Source organism: Didymosphaeria variabile (genome assembly GCF_027946475.1).
Source record: "Didymosphaeria variabile strain IMI 356815 chromosome Unknown scaffold_1, whole genome shotgun sequence".
NCBI classification, from domain to species: domain Eukaryota; kingdom Fungi; phylum Ascomycota; class Dothideomycetes; order Pleosporales; family Didymosphaeriaceae; genus Didymosphaeria; species Didymosphaeria variabile.
Window position 1 is genome coordinate 5,098,701 of NW_026611620.1, and position 16,293 is coordinate 5,114,993.

Below are 16,293 nucleotides of genomic sequence, written 5' to 3' on the forward strand. Positions count from 1 at the left end.
CAGCCATGCTTATGTCCTCTTTTTGCTGGGAACAGGCTACGTGACAAATTGAACACAAATCTGGGCATCCTAACTTGGGTTCGCGTACGAGCGATATTCCTTTTCGTGTTCCGCATCCGACCTGGATCTGCTGCACTGTCGAACCTGTCAGTCTTAGTGGCAACACCGTCCCACGGTCCCACAAGATCTGATATCAAGGTATCCCAGCCACATTCGACTACTCGACCCTTACACACGCCGACCCGCCCATGGACTTGACTAGACCCTCTTGCAATTCCATTTTGTAGCGTCGTCATAGTACGTTACAGACCGGTTGCTTCGGACCACTCGTCAGTCCGCGGAAGACTCGACCCAGCGAAATCGCGGACCAGGCTTTCCCCGCGCTCGCGACGCTATCTATTCATGATCATACTATGCTACGATGCTCTGCGCATCCGGCTTCAGCCATCCGCTCATAACACACGTGCCACCCAGTACACTACCCACTCCCCACTCCACTAGCCAGCCCCACAGGATCAGACGAGGCGAGACAAGACGCAACGATCTCCCTGCCCTGCTGCGCTACCAATCCCTCCCTCCCATCCATCCGCGACTCCACCCTCGACTGTCCGAACAAACTCCTAGACTGGAGACCGTTGCAAATTGACTCTCGGTGCCCCATACATATCATACGCACGTGAGAAGCCAAGACACCCACTTTCATCTCCGTCGCACGAGGCAATGTCCCGACTCGTACAGCTGATGCTCCCGATCGAGCAGGATCGTCGAGCAGCTGCGAGGATCAGGAAAGCGTATCGAGGGCTCGCCAAGCGAGAAATGTCCCGTAGCGGCTTGTCGTGATTCGCGCCCGCGGGGGCTGCGCTCTGCAAGCTATCTCCTAGCAACTCGATGGCTCTGCGCTGCCTTGTTGCCTGCTTACTCTTCCTTCCTTTCCGCTGTGCTAAGTGTAGGAAGCGGGGAGGCGGGACCGCAGAAGAGAAGCACCATCGGCCCCGGGGAGGCGTCGACTAGCCTAGCACGAATTACAAGTACATCTGTCATATCAAGATACTTTACCTAGTCTCTTGCGCAAGCCGACAAGCGACAACAAGCTCCCTTCCTCAGCCCTCAGGAACGAGGACCGCAGCTAAGCGCACGCGGGGTACCTGGAAGGTACTCTATCGCATCAATAGCTAGCACTGAACCTAGTCCCCCGCGAAACCCCAGCGCCCTCCGGAGAGCACCTCAGCCTCGGCGAGGTTCATTCAATATCGCAGCCTCGTTCTGCCTGCAGCGACCGCCTCGTCTGGGCGGAGGGAGTCGAGATTAGCGCACCCCCCTCGAGTACATACGTGGGTTGCAAAAGAGCATAGCCTTACTGTAAGCAAGCTCGCTCGCTGCACCCTCCCGCATCGCCTCTTCGCCTGCGCCTGTGCTTGTACGTGCTGTGCCTGCGTGCGCCCCTCCGTCCGTCTGTGTCTGTGCAATCGTTGCCGTACCGTCCCCCCCAAGCAAGACAAGCGAGTCACCAAGACGCACCGCTGCATTAGCCCTCCCGCGTGCAACGGGCGCTCGCACGCTTCAAAGTTCAAACCTGAAAGTACCATGTCATGTATGCCATGTAGACTAGCGAATCTAGTCTACCACTTCATTTTCACGTTCAAGTTCAAGCCTGGGAGGCTTCGCCAGCCTCGGCACGATCCGCTGCGCTGCCCACGCTGCGTTGCCCAACGGCGCGCGTCGCGTCCTCGCACACGTGTACTGCCTTCCAAGGTTTCTTCCCGCAGCGGCACGAGTGCGGAAATCCCCTCCGGTACAACGAGCACGCTGAATCAGAGCACACTTATTTGCTATCGAATATGGCATTGGTACATGCAAATCGAGATTTTGATCGTCAAACGTAGGGGCCGCCCCGACCGTTGCCTCGCCATCCAGTCCAGGCTATCCAGTCCAGCTCCATCCACTCGAGTCGCAGCTGCAACGCAAGCGACCCAGGATAACGCGGCTGACCTTAGCACACCATGACATAAGATCCAGGGATCGCGTCAGCCCTCCCTCCCTTTCCAAGTACCGTAGCCCCTTTGCGCCATCCGTCCGTCGTCAGAGCCTCTCCTCAGACGCATTCAATCTCAATCTAGGCGACGTCACCCCTTCCACTCCGGCTTGTAAACTGAAAATGTCCATTGGAAAGGAAGAAGCGCGAGCTCCAAACCTGTAGTTTGCACACCTAGTGTAATGATGTAACCGTAGTAAACGTATCAGTAGATAAAGGAGAAGACAATAATTGAAAAGGTAGTAACAACAGCAATGTCCCGCGCGAGCGGCTACAGTCTTTTCACTATTGTAAACGTAAATCGAACAAAACAATTATCGACACGAACGCAGGGGTATAGAGGCCGTCGCAATGGTAAAGTAAGAGAGTAAATCCGTATAGTAAAAACAAAGACAGTCGAGGGGAAAGCTCGACCGCGAACGAAACAATGATCATGCTAATGATGCTGATGCTGGAGCGCTTGACCGAGCGTGATGCAGGAAATACACAGATCCTGTGCCTGTGTCCACTCGATCACATGGGTAACTGAAATAATTTCCCCCGCCGCGTTGCGAGGGTGTCAACTTCCAAGGGAGCTCGTAACCTAGAGCCGAACCGACTTGGATCGATGGGTATACGTCGTCGTAACCGGATATTGGTGCACCATCGCCTGGTTCCGATTGTTCAAGAAGGCCAGACAGATATCACCACGCTTGCAATGGTACCACTAGTGTAACGAGTCGATACTCTCAACCTTGTCCACTGTGCCATAATTGGGTTCCGACGTTCGGCGCATTCCGGAAGGTAGGCTTTCCGAGCTGCGTTTGAGCTTGAGCTTTTCCATAAGCTTGCCGATGGTGACGTACTCCTGGGGTTCCACAACGAAATCTTCATGCTGTTGCTGAAAGAAAGTCCAAACAAGCTCTAGGGCGCGTGCAGCCTCCTCTTGGGAAGGCGAACCGGGGGATGTATCTTCTGACACGCTTTGTAATACACTTGACTGGTGCATGGTACTGACTGATGTCATTGTCGGTAAACCGTTGGGCAACGGGGGCGGTTGCATGGAGTTCGTAATCGTTGTCGGCGAAGCTTGCATGGCATCGTCTATCGCGGCCAGAGATGGGTGGAACTCGTCCATAGGGGAATCTAGCGCAGTCGTATTCAGAAATTTGGGAGTCAGCGCCTCTGATGATGGCGGGGGTGACATGTACTGCTCCACACCAACTAACATGGGAAACGTTTGGCTGCGCGGTCGTTGGAAGTTGCTACTGCCTGGTTGGCCTCTGGCTTGTTGATTCAGGGTGAAGGGGTTCGTTCCGCATGCTGAATCTGGTGTGAAGAATGGCGACGACAACGACGTAGGGCTGGTTGGGCCGGCTGAGAACGACGAGGGCGCGGTATCAGTGAATACGCTTGACAATGATGTATTACTTTGCGAGTGGAATGGGCGGCGAGCGGGAAACCCTTGTATATCCGGACTCTCTGTCTTGAGTTCTTCCTTGCTGGGTTTTGCCGAGACCGTTAGCGGTGAGGGTGATGCCCCGCTCGGTGAGGCAGGCGAAATGCCGCCAGGAGTGTGCACATTCGAAGGCGGATTCGAGGTGCCCTCCGACTCCTCTGCAATAGAACCTTTTCTGGACTTGGAGCCTAGTAGATTGTTCTTCTGCTTGAACTTCTCAAGCCAGCTGGTGCTGGTCGCCTTCAGATGGCTGTCGTTGTTGCCCACTGTTGTTGCAAAGAATTTTGCCTTGTCTCGGATGATGGTATCCGTAAGAGGGAGGCCTTGTCGCTGATGGTTTCGTGCCCAATTGGCGAGTGCTCGCTCGATATCTGGGAATTTGCCTTTCGACCTTTTTATGGGTGATCGGCTGCCATCGTCCTGGTAGAGGTATTTCTCCTTCTGGCGCAGCACTTTCGACACGGTACTGGAGATCATTAGTAAATGGATGGGTTTCGTAGGGGTCCAAAGTCTACCTTCGCTCTACGCCGAACATTGCTAGAGACAGGTCAGTCAATCTTCCACATACTGCTAGTGACGAAGCTTGGCTCACCTCCAATCTCGGTTTGCTTGACAGTAGGATGGTCCTCGTGATATTGGCACATCCTCCTGCGGTCCGCATCCGTGAGGGTTTTGCGCGGAGTGCTTGACGTGCGGCCAGAGTGCGTCGAGGTCGCCGACACGGGCGTAGCGGAAACCGGAGTGATGGGAACTGGCGCCGAAGGGAAAATGGGCGGTACGTAGGTCGACTGACTCGTCAACATGCTCGGCCATTGAGAGACTTGGGGCATGATCAGTGGATGAAGTTGCGAATGTGCGGTCCTATGCTGCGGCGGAGGCTGCATCGCATTCGTGTATATGGGCTCCATGGGAATCGGGCCATAGCTGAAATGGTTGAAATCTTGCACCGGCGACTGATGCTGAGGGTCATAGTGAGTTGCGTGTGCCCAAGACGCATTGTGGTCCTCATACGAGTCCTGGTGGTGGTGCTCGTGGTCCATGTGGAGTTGGGTCATGGAAGCTCTGGTGGCACGACGACGGAAGCTACGATCTCGCAAGAGCGGCAGCGTCCGTGTTAGATGTTGAATAGTCGGGGTCGGTCTGCAAGCATCTGCGCCTTGTCGTTGGGGGTGGTGTTCCTGGGGGCGGCGCGAGTGACCTCAGAGCGGCAGCGTGCATGCATGCATGGGCGAACGAACGACAATCTGATGCACTTGAGACGGTCGGGGTATAGGCAAGGCACTCAGGCAGACAGGACAGACAAAGAGACGCAATAGTGCGGCGCGGAGAGGCAACGGAGCACTGGGACTTGCTGGCGACTGCAGGGCAAAAAGCCTATGCGGCGGCTTGCAGCGCGTACTTGAGCGAAGTCTGGTCGGTGGTCAGGGCCCTTGTGCGTGCGCTGCGGGCGGCGGCGGGTTGCAGCAGCGGGAGAGGGGCCATGGTGCTGTTTGTTTCGAGCCCGAGCGACCCTGTCGACTTCAGCACGGCCTGTGCTCCAAATCCTGGCAAGCGACACCGCAACGCGAATGCTAGTGGCGTCGGGGATGTGCCCCTAGAGCAGCGACAGATGCGCCCAGCAAGTGGGCCCGCAAAGCGGTCGCAAGCCCTGCTGGCCCCGGCGCGCCCCCAAGCCCAAGCCCTCCACGCACGCGCAGCGGCGGCAAATGGGATGTCGAGGCGGTCTGCGAGCAGGATCCCCCTCCAAGAGAGACGGCCCTGAGCCTGGGAGCGCAGCCGCCATTACCACCGTCCGGCTAATCTGACGCTGCCGAATCCGGTGGAGGCCAGAGTGTGCCATATTGGCTGCTGCTCGTCCGGGGCCTTGTGCGCCAGCTTCCGTCATGCTGCCCGTTACCGTGCTCGGTGGCGTGCCACCATGCTTGACCAGGACGAACGCTGCTCAGGTACGCGAGGCGACCACTTCCCCATGCCCTGGTGACGACTGTCAATCATCGCCGCTGCATAAAGGAGATGCCGCTTCAAGCGTCGTCGGTCTCGATGCGCTCGAAGGGCTGAAACGCTTCCGGAAAGGCTGCCAGGCGACGAGAGCCACAGGAGACGTATTAGGTTTGACCCAATAGCCACTCACGCTCGCGAGCGACAATCATTAGCGCCCGATTCACAGCGCCGCCTCTGAGTCGCCAGTCTGCCCTGCATCCCTGCTGCTTTTCTCCGAATCGTCCTCTACCGCAGTCAGCCGACCAATGAAGCAAGCCAGGGCCAAAGAAAAAGGCGAGAAAACGATCGTCGTATTGCTGAATTTCCGAGATCACAATATACCGTAAGAAAACAAATGCTAACACTCCGGCAGCCGATGCTCACGTGCCTCCGCGGCATCAACGGCACTCGATGTATCGACTAGTGCCGGGTCGTAATGTACTTCACAATCCCCCAACGAATGATCGTGTTCATTCGCTGTGTAAGCTGCCTTGACCGAAATAGCGCCCTTGCGGATGCCGTATCATGCCTTTAGCACTGCGCCTCGACCCATTCAGCTCTTGAAGTCGGCCTCGCGCTCATCCTATAAGGACGTCATGCTGCGATGCGGCATTGAGACATCCAAGCCATACTCCACATCCGCTCGTACCGCTCGCACGATCTCGCGTGTAAGGGCAAATTGCATCTCGCCATGATTCAGGGTCCATATATGTCTATCGCTTGATGATCGTGACTGTGGCATGGTAAGCTTGAAGGATTCAGGCCAAGATAAGATTCGACCTACTGATGTCTTCATCGGCGAGCTCGTGAGACAAACCCACGCGTTGTGGCTGATGCTTCACCGACTTGCCGTAAACAATGGCTAGCTTGAACTGTTCCACGATGGTCTTGTGAATCGAGTTACACTGCATGGCCGGTTAGCGAACTTGTCCAACCATAGTGCCATGTAGCCACATACAAAGTCTTCAACCGTGCAGGCCGTTGAGCGGAGCACGACCGGGGCAGTATAGTCGGGCAATCTGCCCTTCGGCTTCGTATAGACGCGGACCAGATTAAGCTTGTCCCACATCTGCTCCAATAGCTCGTCGACGTTCCAGCCGTGCTCAGAGCTGATGGGGCAAGCATTTGGAATACGGTAAAGCAGATCCAGCTCCTCGATGGAGATGGCGTCGATCTTGTTGAGCGCGTAAATGACAGGGATGTAGCTTCGACTCTTTGCTTCAATGATATCGATCAGGTCATCTACGGTCGCATCGCATCGGATCGCAACATCGGCATTGGCCATGCGATACTCAGCCAATACAGCCTTGATTTCGTCATGGTCGATGTGCGTAAGCGGGACAGTCGCAGTGATGTTGATGCCACCCTTGTCCTTCTTCTTCAAGACGATGTTTGGTGGGCTCTTGTTGATACGGATGCCGAATCCTTCCAGTTCTTGCTCAATAACGCGTTTATCGGTGAGCGGCTTGTTCACGTCCAATACGATGAAGATCAAATGGCACGTCTTCGCAACAGCAATAACTTGTCGACCACGACCCTTGCCGTCTTTGGCACCCTGAATGATACCAGGGAGATCGAGAATCTGGATTTTGGCGCCATTGTAGATGACTTGCCCGGGCACGGTCGTAAGCGTAGTGAATTCGTATGCGGCGGCCTCGGAATGCTGGCCTGTCAATCTACTCATCAGAGTACTTTTGCCCACAGATGGGAAGCCGATGAAGCCGACACTGGCGACACCTGTTCTGGCAACATCGAAACCCACGCCAGCACCACCACCGCCGCCGGAGGATGGGGTGAGCAGCTCTCTTTTTAGCTTAGCGAGTTTTGCCTTCAATTGACCTGCGATATATGAGACCGGATGGCGAGCGAGCGGGGCTTGTGGGAATGGTACCGAGATGGAAAGACGTTGCTTTGTTTTTCTGAGTCTTGGCCATCTAAAAGACGATATGAGCTATCTATAACCGACGCGTATGAGGCATGTCTTACTTCGGCCTCGATGTCTTTGATCTGCCCCGCAAATTGTATTAGCCTTCCATTTGCCCAATCTCGCGTGTTGGGTGCTCACCTTGTCCACGGTGGTCGACATCTTGGCGGTGTTTTACTTAGCAGCCGTAAGTATAACAAACAAGAAGGGTGTACGTGTTGTTGCGGTCGAACAAAAATTGTGAGGTTGAGACTGCAGCCATGACGCGTGGGGCAATCGCACCGGATAAACGTACCGCCGCGCCGTCCCGGCCCTGCCAAAATCATCTGTCCGATACAAGCCGGAAAGTCGCGAATGCACCGTGCAACACGCCGAACGCGCCGTAGAGCCATTGCGGCTGGCCACTATCGTGTGGACACACGTCCAACTAAGTAGCCACTTCTTACATAATGCCGGCGATGGATATCGATTGTCGTGGACCCACCTGTTCAAACATCTTCCTTTCTACCTCCGCAATCACTAGCTACGTAGATGCGTATCGCAAACACTACAATCAATTAAATACCTCCTTCTTTTGTTAGCTCGTCCTTTCAACGTTCAAGCCAGCCATGACTACCCAAGAAGTTACCAATGAAAATACCCACGAGTCCCAAAGAAACGCTTTTGACACACTGGTCGACCAGCTCAGTGAAGAACTAGGACCCTGTTCAGGTATCAATTCAGAAGATGTTGACGAAAAGGAGCTGGAACGACTGATGATGGATTACGTCTCGGACGAAACACACTGGAGCAAATACTTTTTCCCCAGTTCACACCAGGCATATACACGGAACCTGGTCGACAAAGGCAACGGCAAGAGCAATTTACTCATCCTCGTCTGGTCGCCAGGCAAAGCAAGCCCGATCCATGACCATGCCAACGCCCATTGCATCATGAAAATATTGAAGGGCTCACTGGTCGAGACGCGCTACGCTTGGCCTACTGTGGATCTCAACCAGAAGGAGGACCATCCTTTGCGAACCATAGGTCAGAAGAGATACGAAAAGAATGAGGTCACCTATATGTCGGATAAGCTAGGGTTACACCGCATCTCTAATCCCGACCCGGAAGATTACGCCGTGTCGCTACACTGTAAGTGGTGAAGATACTGCACAGCCCCGTCAATGTATCAAGAGACCGTTGCGAATGGAATCCACTGTTTGTTTCGACGTGTTCAAGGTCAAGCAGATCAAGCCTACCAACCTCTCGTGGCTCACGTGGTTGCTTTATCATTCCACAGCTAACTTTTCCCAGTGTATACCCCACCGAACGCGGCGGTTTACGGTTGCAACGTCTTCGACGAGAAGACCGGCCAAGCAAAGCACATGGCGAAGTGTACTGTGTATTCGGAGTACGGAAAGAAGGAGCCGCGACTGTGAACAAATCCAAGAGACAGCATACATGCATGGACTTGTTTTTCTACTTGAGTTTCGACGTCGTCTTGCGTTTTCAGGGGTAGCACCGAACTTGGTTCATTTCGACACGGCATTGTACGAAGCATTATTATCTATAGCGATTCGCTGTCTTTGTTTTCTCACCGCTCATTTGGCCCATCTTCAATCTAAATTACTTTGAGCGTTTCTTGCTCACTGTTGACTCCACTCTAGTCTAATCAGCTCTCAATACTTACATTGGTCGACACAAGAAACCGAAATCGGCTCTTGAGCCAATACGAGATACGGCCTTGTATTATCAGGTTATGATTTCGAACACGCATTATAAAGCGATTCACCCGAGGCGACACTGTCATCTACCAAGCTTGCAGCTATCGGCTAACGTCCTAGCACAGGGTACAGAGAACCTGGCCCAAATGAAGGTAAGTTTATTGTCGGCCACTGTGATTTGAGAGCTCACGAGGTGTTTCAACTTACCAGTGCCTATTCTTTTCTTGCCGTCGCACTCGATTCACTGACCGCTTCAGGACGTTCAAATATCTCAACAGCAAGTGCCTTCGCAAGTAATCAACCGGAGGTCCAGTTTTCACTATTCCCAACGATGCGTGCGCGCAAGTGCCATTTTCAAAATGTGTGAATAGGCATGGGCAGCTTTGGCCTCCCCAAGCCTCCTCTTCTGGGTACGCTCAGGCCCTTCAACATTAATAGACCCGCGCACTTCCATAAGAAACGTGCCCCGAAGACCCATCACCCTACCACCCTCTACCCCCGCACCCTCGTCAACTACATTGATTCAACGAGGCTTGTCAAGGGTACCTGAGTATTCACCCCAACACAGCAACAGCATCTCAACCCCTGATCACGTCAACCCGCCTCATCAACCACCACCACAACATTCCGCTATGGCAGACACCACCACCCATTCAGCTGCTGCCCACAGCGGCAAAGGCATCGACTGCGGTCTTCCTCTCAGCATGACTCCTGAGGAAATCGCGGTCGGTAGGGACCACATCATGACGGTGTGGTGGCCGCAACTCTGCCGTAGCTCACTCACCGAGCACATGAAGGACACGGGCATGTTCGAAGAGGGCTGGTACGACGACGCCGGTCTGCTCGACATACACAATCCCGCCTTCTGGAAGATTGTCAACGCACTGGTAAGTTTCTCCTCGCGTTTTCTCCGTGAACATGGTCAGTGCTAATTAGATAGGGAGCCCTCTACGGCAAAATCCACTTGCGCTACCCCAACGACGCAATCAAGACCTTCCGCGTCCGCTGGCAGGTCGCCCCCAACGAGGACATGGTCTATCTGCGCGCCGAAGGCAAGAAGGATGGCAAGCCCAACGGTCCGGCGAAGGGCTGGCGCATCAGCAGCCGGCGCTCTGGATGGCTGGACTTCCAGATGGAGATCGATGTGTTGCGGGCGCAACGCGACGCTGCTGATGAGACGTAAGTTTGGTTTCTCTCCACCCACCACAAAACACGTGCTTGTACTAATCAGTAATCAGGATGGATCCCAAGGACGCCGCCATCGCCCCCAAGATGGTCATCGTCGGCGACGGAAAGATAGTGCATAGCGCGGCCTCCCGTCCAACAGGCGGTCCGGCGTTCTCGCGCGCACAGAAGAAGGACATCGCTGAGCAGATGGACGATGCTCTTGACGAGTCCTCTCACACGCACTCTCGTTCCGCAGAGCTGTCAGAGGACGAGCAGACTTCTGCTAAGGTGTCCATGTGGATGACCGACACTGAGCGCCAGGAACACTTCGTCGACCGCTCTGACGACCAGCAGCCAGACAACTCTACTACTGACGGTCCCTCCGCAGAAGAGCAGTTCCTGGCCAAGATGGATGCGAACATGGGCGTCGAACCTGAGGACTGGGATACATCCGCTGACGACCCCGCCGCTGTGCCTGACATGGATGACTCCTCCGACATCGAGGACACCGGAACGGGCGACTGGGTTTTGGTCGGCGAGGGCGATGAGGTTAACAAGTTCGTCGTTCCTGTGCCCTCTACGTACGAATACAAGAAGGCGGACGCGGCGCCGGCTCGTAAGGGCTGGTTTGGCTGGTTCTACTAGGTACTTGAAAAAGTAGGGAGGCTGCGGATGGGTGATTTGTTCAAATGACATGGCATGATATGAAGTGAGCAAGGCTAGACTTAGGGGAGCGTACATGGTTCGATGATATGGCGAACGGTTTATCTAGCCTTGACACCTGTCCAGGGTTGGTCATGCTACAACGAGACGACATGGTTATGATATGTATGAGCAAGGGTAGACTCACGGTAGCGTACATGGTTCGACAGTATGATGAACCGGTTTTCTAGCCGCAGTGGCCGACACGAAAAATTGAGCTTCTCCGCGTTGACTTCGCCCAAACTCAACTCCCCGTATGAAGACAGAGGCTAGCTCTACGTGTATAACCCTGTAGCGTAGAGTAACTTACACTATAGTACAAGCCGGAAACTGCGACTTGATACTGCATGACTGTCCCTCATGTTGGCATGAGAGCCGATTCAGTGTTCGTGGTTGTCCGCTGTGAGCGATGACGTTTGTACAGAGTCGGTCATGTTAAAATTAGACGGCATTGATGCTATGGAAATACGAAATCAAAGCTACCGCTGACAGACATATGTTCTGCAGTCCTGACTCAGCCGTTACGCCTCATCAAAACAAGCCTTTCCGTTTAGACATAGGCGGATTTCAAGTTCGCCTTGCTTGCTGCACTCATCATCCACCATTCACCGGACCTTCCAGATTCGACTTGCTTGTTTGACTCTTACAGGTATGCTTTCACTGTTCACCGCACCTTTCACCACGTCGAAAGCCAGCACTGACCACCGCAAGCGATCACGTTACCTGTGGCTGCCTAGCCCTCTAGCATGTCCCAGAATCTATATAAACCCGCCGTCGCCCTCTATCCTGTGCTTCACTTCTCTCACCTTTTCACAACTTCTAGTTGTTATGTTTTCCACCTCTCCACCACCTTCCTTCTGGGTACACCGAGTGCCTTATCTCATGGTGCCTCGCCGGCTGCCAGTACTGATGATCTTTCGCGATCACTTCTCACTTCATGAAGCCCTGGGGGCCTGGGGCGTTCATTTTTGATGGCGCGGGGGCCCGCGAGCCAACATTTCACTTCATGGCGGTGCGCCGAAAGCCAGCTCCGCAAAAGCGGATAACGTGATGGCGCTCTTGTGGCGGCCACACCATTGAGCCTCTAGCGATGCTGGTGGTTTGAGGGTGTTTACAACATTTGTTCTCTTTTTTTCATTGACTGCTTTGGTACTGCCGAGCTTTCGAGGAAGAAACCCTATTCAGCGTTTGTGAGCTCGTGGTGATGGGCGTCGCTAGGTACGATGTCCACCTTCTTTGTGAAGGTGAATGATGTCCACACGCCACGCAAGCATCGGGGGAGTCACTGGTACAAGTGTTAGAGTTGAGCAGTTAAGTTGGTAAATAGTGAATATATCCAAGTCGAGCACTTATGTACCGTAGTGAGAAGATGGAACTAGCTTAACATTGTGCTTGCCTCCTAAGATTTCCATAATGCTACCTCTTGAAAAAACCGTAGCTAGGTGCTTGAGTTACCTTAATGTTACTATGAAGCCATCGTAAGCTCAAAGGTACAACTATAGGGTAAGTTATTGCTCAGACACCCATTTAGATAGAGGCCATCTCACATAAAGAGCTAAGTGACATTTCTGCGGTAGAGACTAAAAGTATCAACCGCATCTGTGAGAGTGTATGTATTATCAGCACTACGCGAGCCCACGGTCGGCAAATTTCAGGCTCCGAGAACGCCATTCTACTACACAGAGTACCATCAAGTCCTTCTCTTCTGCATGCCCACCTTGCGCTTCCCCAGCACATCCCTACCCTCTTCAATCTGCAGCAACGCCTCCCTCTTCTTCTCAGTAACAGGCTTCAAAGCTTCCCTAACAACCCTACCCTCTATACTGACGCCCTCCTCCGCGTACTCCTCCAGCGTCTTGCCAACGCGTTCTTCAATGGCATGAATCAAATCGACATCTCGCTGCCCGACGAGCGTAACGCTGTGACCAACCCTACCCGCACGCGCAGTACGACCCACGCGGTGGATGTAGTCGTCCGGATCACGCGGGACATCGAAGTTGACGACAAGCGCGACTTCCGGAATATCGAGACCTCGGGCTGCGACGTCGGTGGCAACGAGGATTCTGGCAGCTTGGGCACGGAATCGGGCGAGGTTGCTGACTCGTTCTACTTGCTTGAGGCCGGAGTGGAGGGCTGTTACGCGGTGTTCTAGGAGTCGGAGCATGTATTCTAGGAGTGTGGCTGTTTTGGTTCGGTTGCAGAATATGATGACGGACTTTTTGAGGTTTTCTAACGGTAGTTAGTATACATAATTAGACATTTTCAGAGCGTACGCACCTGGGGTACTAAGGAGGACGTGCAGATAGCACTCTTTATGCGTGACTGGAGCCATGATGTACAGCTGCTGCAGCTTCGGTGGAACCGCCAGCGTCTCGGTGTCGACTTCACACACAAAGATCGGCGGTTTGCCAGGTGTCCGCGGTCGCTCCTTCAAAGCCAAGACCTCAGGCGTTACGGTAGCAGTGAAGAGTAAAGTTTGTCTCCGATCCGGTGTGGGCAGAACCGATAGACATGTCTCTAGATCTGGAAGCATGGATCCTTTGCCGGGCGCGAGAAGACGATCTGCTTCATCGAAGACGACAAAGCGAACTCGTCTCAGACCGCAGATAGTATCCTCTCCCGATGTCTTGATATGTTCTGCGAGGCGTCCAGGAGTCGCTATTACTACATGTGGGCGCGAGGCAAGCTGCAGTGCTTGCTCGCGCTGATCTGCACCACCTGTGATTAGGATGACCTTGACGGACTGTCGTGCTCCAATAGCTTTTACTTGTTCAAATATCTGAATAGCAAGCTCTCTGGTAGGGCTGCACATTTATCAGTATGCTGCATCTGACCTGATAGAAACAACAGAGTACGTACGTGATCATCAGGGCGTAGATGCCGCACGGATCTTCAGACCATTTCTGCAGGATAGGTACCGAAAAGGCAACTGTTTTACCTGTACCAGTACGTGAACCACCGATGCAGTCTCTTCCCTTCAATATTTCTGGGATACAGGCTTGCTGAATTCCGGTAGGCCTCCTGATTTCCATGGATGCTAGTGATGCAATTAACCATGGAGAGACATCAAGCGAAGCAAAGCTGACTTTCTCCGAAACGTTTGCTATCTCTGATGCCGCAGGTGCTCCGGATCCAGCTTGGACACGTGACGGTGCGGTGGTCTGTTTCGCTTTGATGCGCGAAGTGGTGGCAAGTGGTTGCTGCACGGGATTCTCGATGGGTGACAGCCTCCTCTTCTTCCTAGATCCGTTTTGTTCCAGCATATTCTCATCGCTGGAATATGAAGATACTGAAGCCATCTCTTTTTGCGTGTTACGACGCTGTATTCTCAGCGTGCGTCGTGGTGGTTTTGAAGGTTTCGCGCCATTTTTTTTCGTGCAGGGGTGCATTCACGCTAATACTATCGATAAGCGCACAGACCACTAGACCACAACTTTTGTCGTAACTGACTACAATGCATTCATGCATTTACTAAATGGTGCTAGATCCTCATCCTGTCTTGTACATGTGGTCAAAGCCTTCACATTATATCACTCAAGCTTCAAGAACTACAGTCACAACGTGTGAACGTGGATATGCAATACTTACGCCTGCGCCAAAGCCGGCATGAAGGTAGATGTACACATTACGGTGTACAAAGTTGAGAGATGTCAGCTTAAGCAGAAGCCGGGACCTGACACTGCGGGATTCGACAGTGAAAGATACGAAGACGTTCGTAATCTCCGCACTGTGGCTGTATCTGCCATCCGTCTAGGTCCTCGAGCTGCGCGGATTACAGCATACCTACACTAGAATGGAATATCGTACGAGTGAGTTGATGGGGCTAAGCGATCAACCCTATGTAGCATGTATGTTGCTTGTCCGACCCCAATGAGCGTTGGACGTTGAAAATTCCCCAACGTGGGACTCCGATGACCTGTTGTCGCTGAAGCTAACACATAGTCCCTAACCGCAACCGCCTGGACCCAAAGACAAGATATTCAGGTGCTTGATCGTCTTTCCATTCGTATAATTACGAAATACTGACGTCCTTACACCCGGGCTGGCCTTGATGCGCACTCCGCGTAGTGTTACCAATGTTGGTTCTGGGTCGCTTCCAACGCTCAACAGTTATATACCCCTCACCAAGTGTTCATACCCACGCGCACCCACAGGAAACATCCTCATCGAAAGTCAGAGAGCGACAGACATTATATATTGCTGATCGTGCGCTTCTCCGTCCTGTCCATCAGACTCCTGGTCCTTTCACTTCAGTCGATCAGCACCTGCGGCCAACCTGAGTACCTGGTGTAAGTGTAAAAGGTGCGAAGATTGACACCTTGGTCACCGTGAGTATAAGACCTGCTCCGCCGCCGCTCCTGATGGAAACGGCTAAACTCCAAGCTGCCGCGCAACTTCAACCACTTGAACTCAAAATGCTCACCATACCACCGAGCTCTTCCTTGGACTTCAACATGGACATCGATGACCTCTACCGACAGGTCCACGAACGAATCTCAGCCGCTGATCTGGGTTCACTCGCACAAGTATTGCGCAATTTTCCGGAAGAGTTGCGCCTTGCCATCCTCACCTACGTGTTCGCGCGCGACCATGCCATAGACCATGCAGAATACAACAAGATCCTGGATAGTTTCCATCACACGCTCCTACTGAAAGAGTGCCCCAGGGTCGCGACTGAGGCTTTATTCAGCAGCAACACTTTCGCGATCTCGCTTACCTCGAAGCGCTACCCTTCACTTGCGCACAACATATGGATACGTCGGATTACCATTGATATGGCGGTGGAGGAAGTTGTCCCGGGTTGGCCTTTCCTTGAAAAACTCTGTACTGGCGCTTTAGGCTTCGAAAAGCTCTGCGAGATAGACATCACGTTAGTCTCGACTCTTACCGAGGAGGACCTTCGAACTTCTAGGACGATTTCCATGGTTAACCATGGACTGTCGCCTGCGGACCTCACACGTATCCAGCCCAAAGTCAACAAACTATCGATCACGCGCAAGCTCGTTTTCTGGGAACCTTTACAGTGCATGATTGTTTCCGTGCCTCGATCTCGAGCTGGTAGTGCTAATCGGCTCTCGCTCTCTTTCTGGGATAGACTTCGTCTGAAGGAAACCACTCTTGAGGATTTCCCTATCCCAGTTGAATTTATCAATCAACACGGACAGCTACTTACTTACCGCCAATTGCCGTGGGAGGAGGTGACCGAGTCAGATGTTGGCTATCCCTACAAATTCGGCATTCTTAAGGGGTTGCAGGTCACTCGGATCCAAAAGCTTCAGCACACACCCTCCCCATCCTCTCCGCTCAGCGAGCAGTCCATGGAGCAGTCACAATGGCCTTTTAAGCG

At 53.3% G+C, this 16,293-nt stretch overlaps 6 protein-coding genes across 6 annotated transcripts; 3 read left to right on the forward strand and 3 right to left on the reverse strand.

Moving 5' to 3' along the window:
* Positions 1-2,738: 2,738 nt before the first annotated feature.
* N0V89_001647 (uncharacterized protein) lies at positions 2,739-4,510 on the reverse strand (the record flags this gene model as incomplete). The annotated part of the gene is made up of 2 exons (XM_056210458.1): positions 2,739-3,936; positions 4,035-4,510. The coding sequence occupies 2 exons, from the start codon at positions 4,508-4,510 to the stop codon at positions 2,739-2,741; spliced, it is 1,674 nt and encodes a 557-aa protein (XP_056077280.1).
* Positions 4,511-6,312: 1,802 nt separating this feature from the next.
* Positions 6,313-7,636, reverse strand: RBG1 (GTP-binding protein rbg1; the record flags this gene model as incomplete). Its single annotated transcript, XM_056210459.1, has 2 exons — positions 6,313-7,263; positions 7,628-7,636. The coding sequence occupies 2 exons, from the start codon at positions 7,634-7,636 to the stop codon at positions 6,313-6,315; spliced, it is 960 nt and encodes a 319-aa protein (XP_056077281.1).
* Positions 7,637-7,905: 269 nt separating this feature from the next.
* Positions 7,906-8,516, forward strand: CDO1 (Cysteine dioxygenase; the record flags this gene model as incomplete). Its single annotated transcript, XM_056210460.1, has 2 exons — positions 7,906-7,909; positions 8,086-8,516. The coding sequence occupies 2 exons, from the start codon at positions 7,906-7,908 to the stop codon at positions 8,514-8,516; spliced, it is 435 nt and encodes a 144-aa protein (XP_056077282.1).
* A 1,304-nt stretch (positions 8,517-9,820) lies between these two features.
* On the forward strand, positions 9,821-10,260 carry N0V89_001650 (uncharacterized protein; the record flags this gene model as incomplete). The annotated part of the gene is made up of 2 exons (XM_056210461.1): positions 9,821-9,826; positions 10,018-10,260. 2 exons carry the CDS (start codon positions 9,821-9,823, stop codon positions 10,258-10,260), a joined length of 249 nt encoding a protein of 82 aa, XP_056077283.1.
* Positions 10,261-10,349: 89 nt separating this feature from the next.
* N0V89_001651 (uncharacterized protein) lies at positions 10,350-10,889 on the forward strand (the record flags this gene model as incomplete). The annotated part of the gene is given in 2 exon segments (XM_056210462.1): positions 10,350-10,358; positions 10,374-10,889. 2 exon segments carry the CDS (start codon positions 10,350-10,352, stop codon positions 10,887-10,889), a joined length of 525 nt encoding a protein of 174 aa, XP_056077284.1.
* Positions 10,890-12,636: 1,747 nt separating this feature from the next.
* On the reverse strand, positions 12,637-14,245 carry DBP8 (putative RNA helicase; the record flags this gene model as incomplete). The annotated part of the gene is made up of 3 exons (XM_056210463.1): positions 12,637-13,175; positions 13,224-13,750; positions 13,806-14,245. The coding sequence occupies 3 exons, from the start codon at positions 14,243-14,245 to the stop codon at positions 12,637-12,639; spliced, it is 1,506 nt and encodes a 501-aa protein (XP_056077285.1).
* Between the last annotated feature and the right edge of the window lie 2,048 nt (positions 14,246-16,293).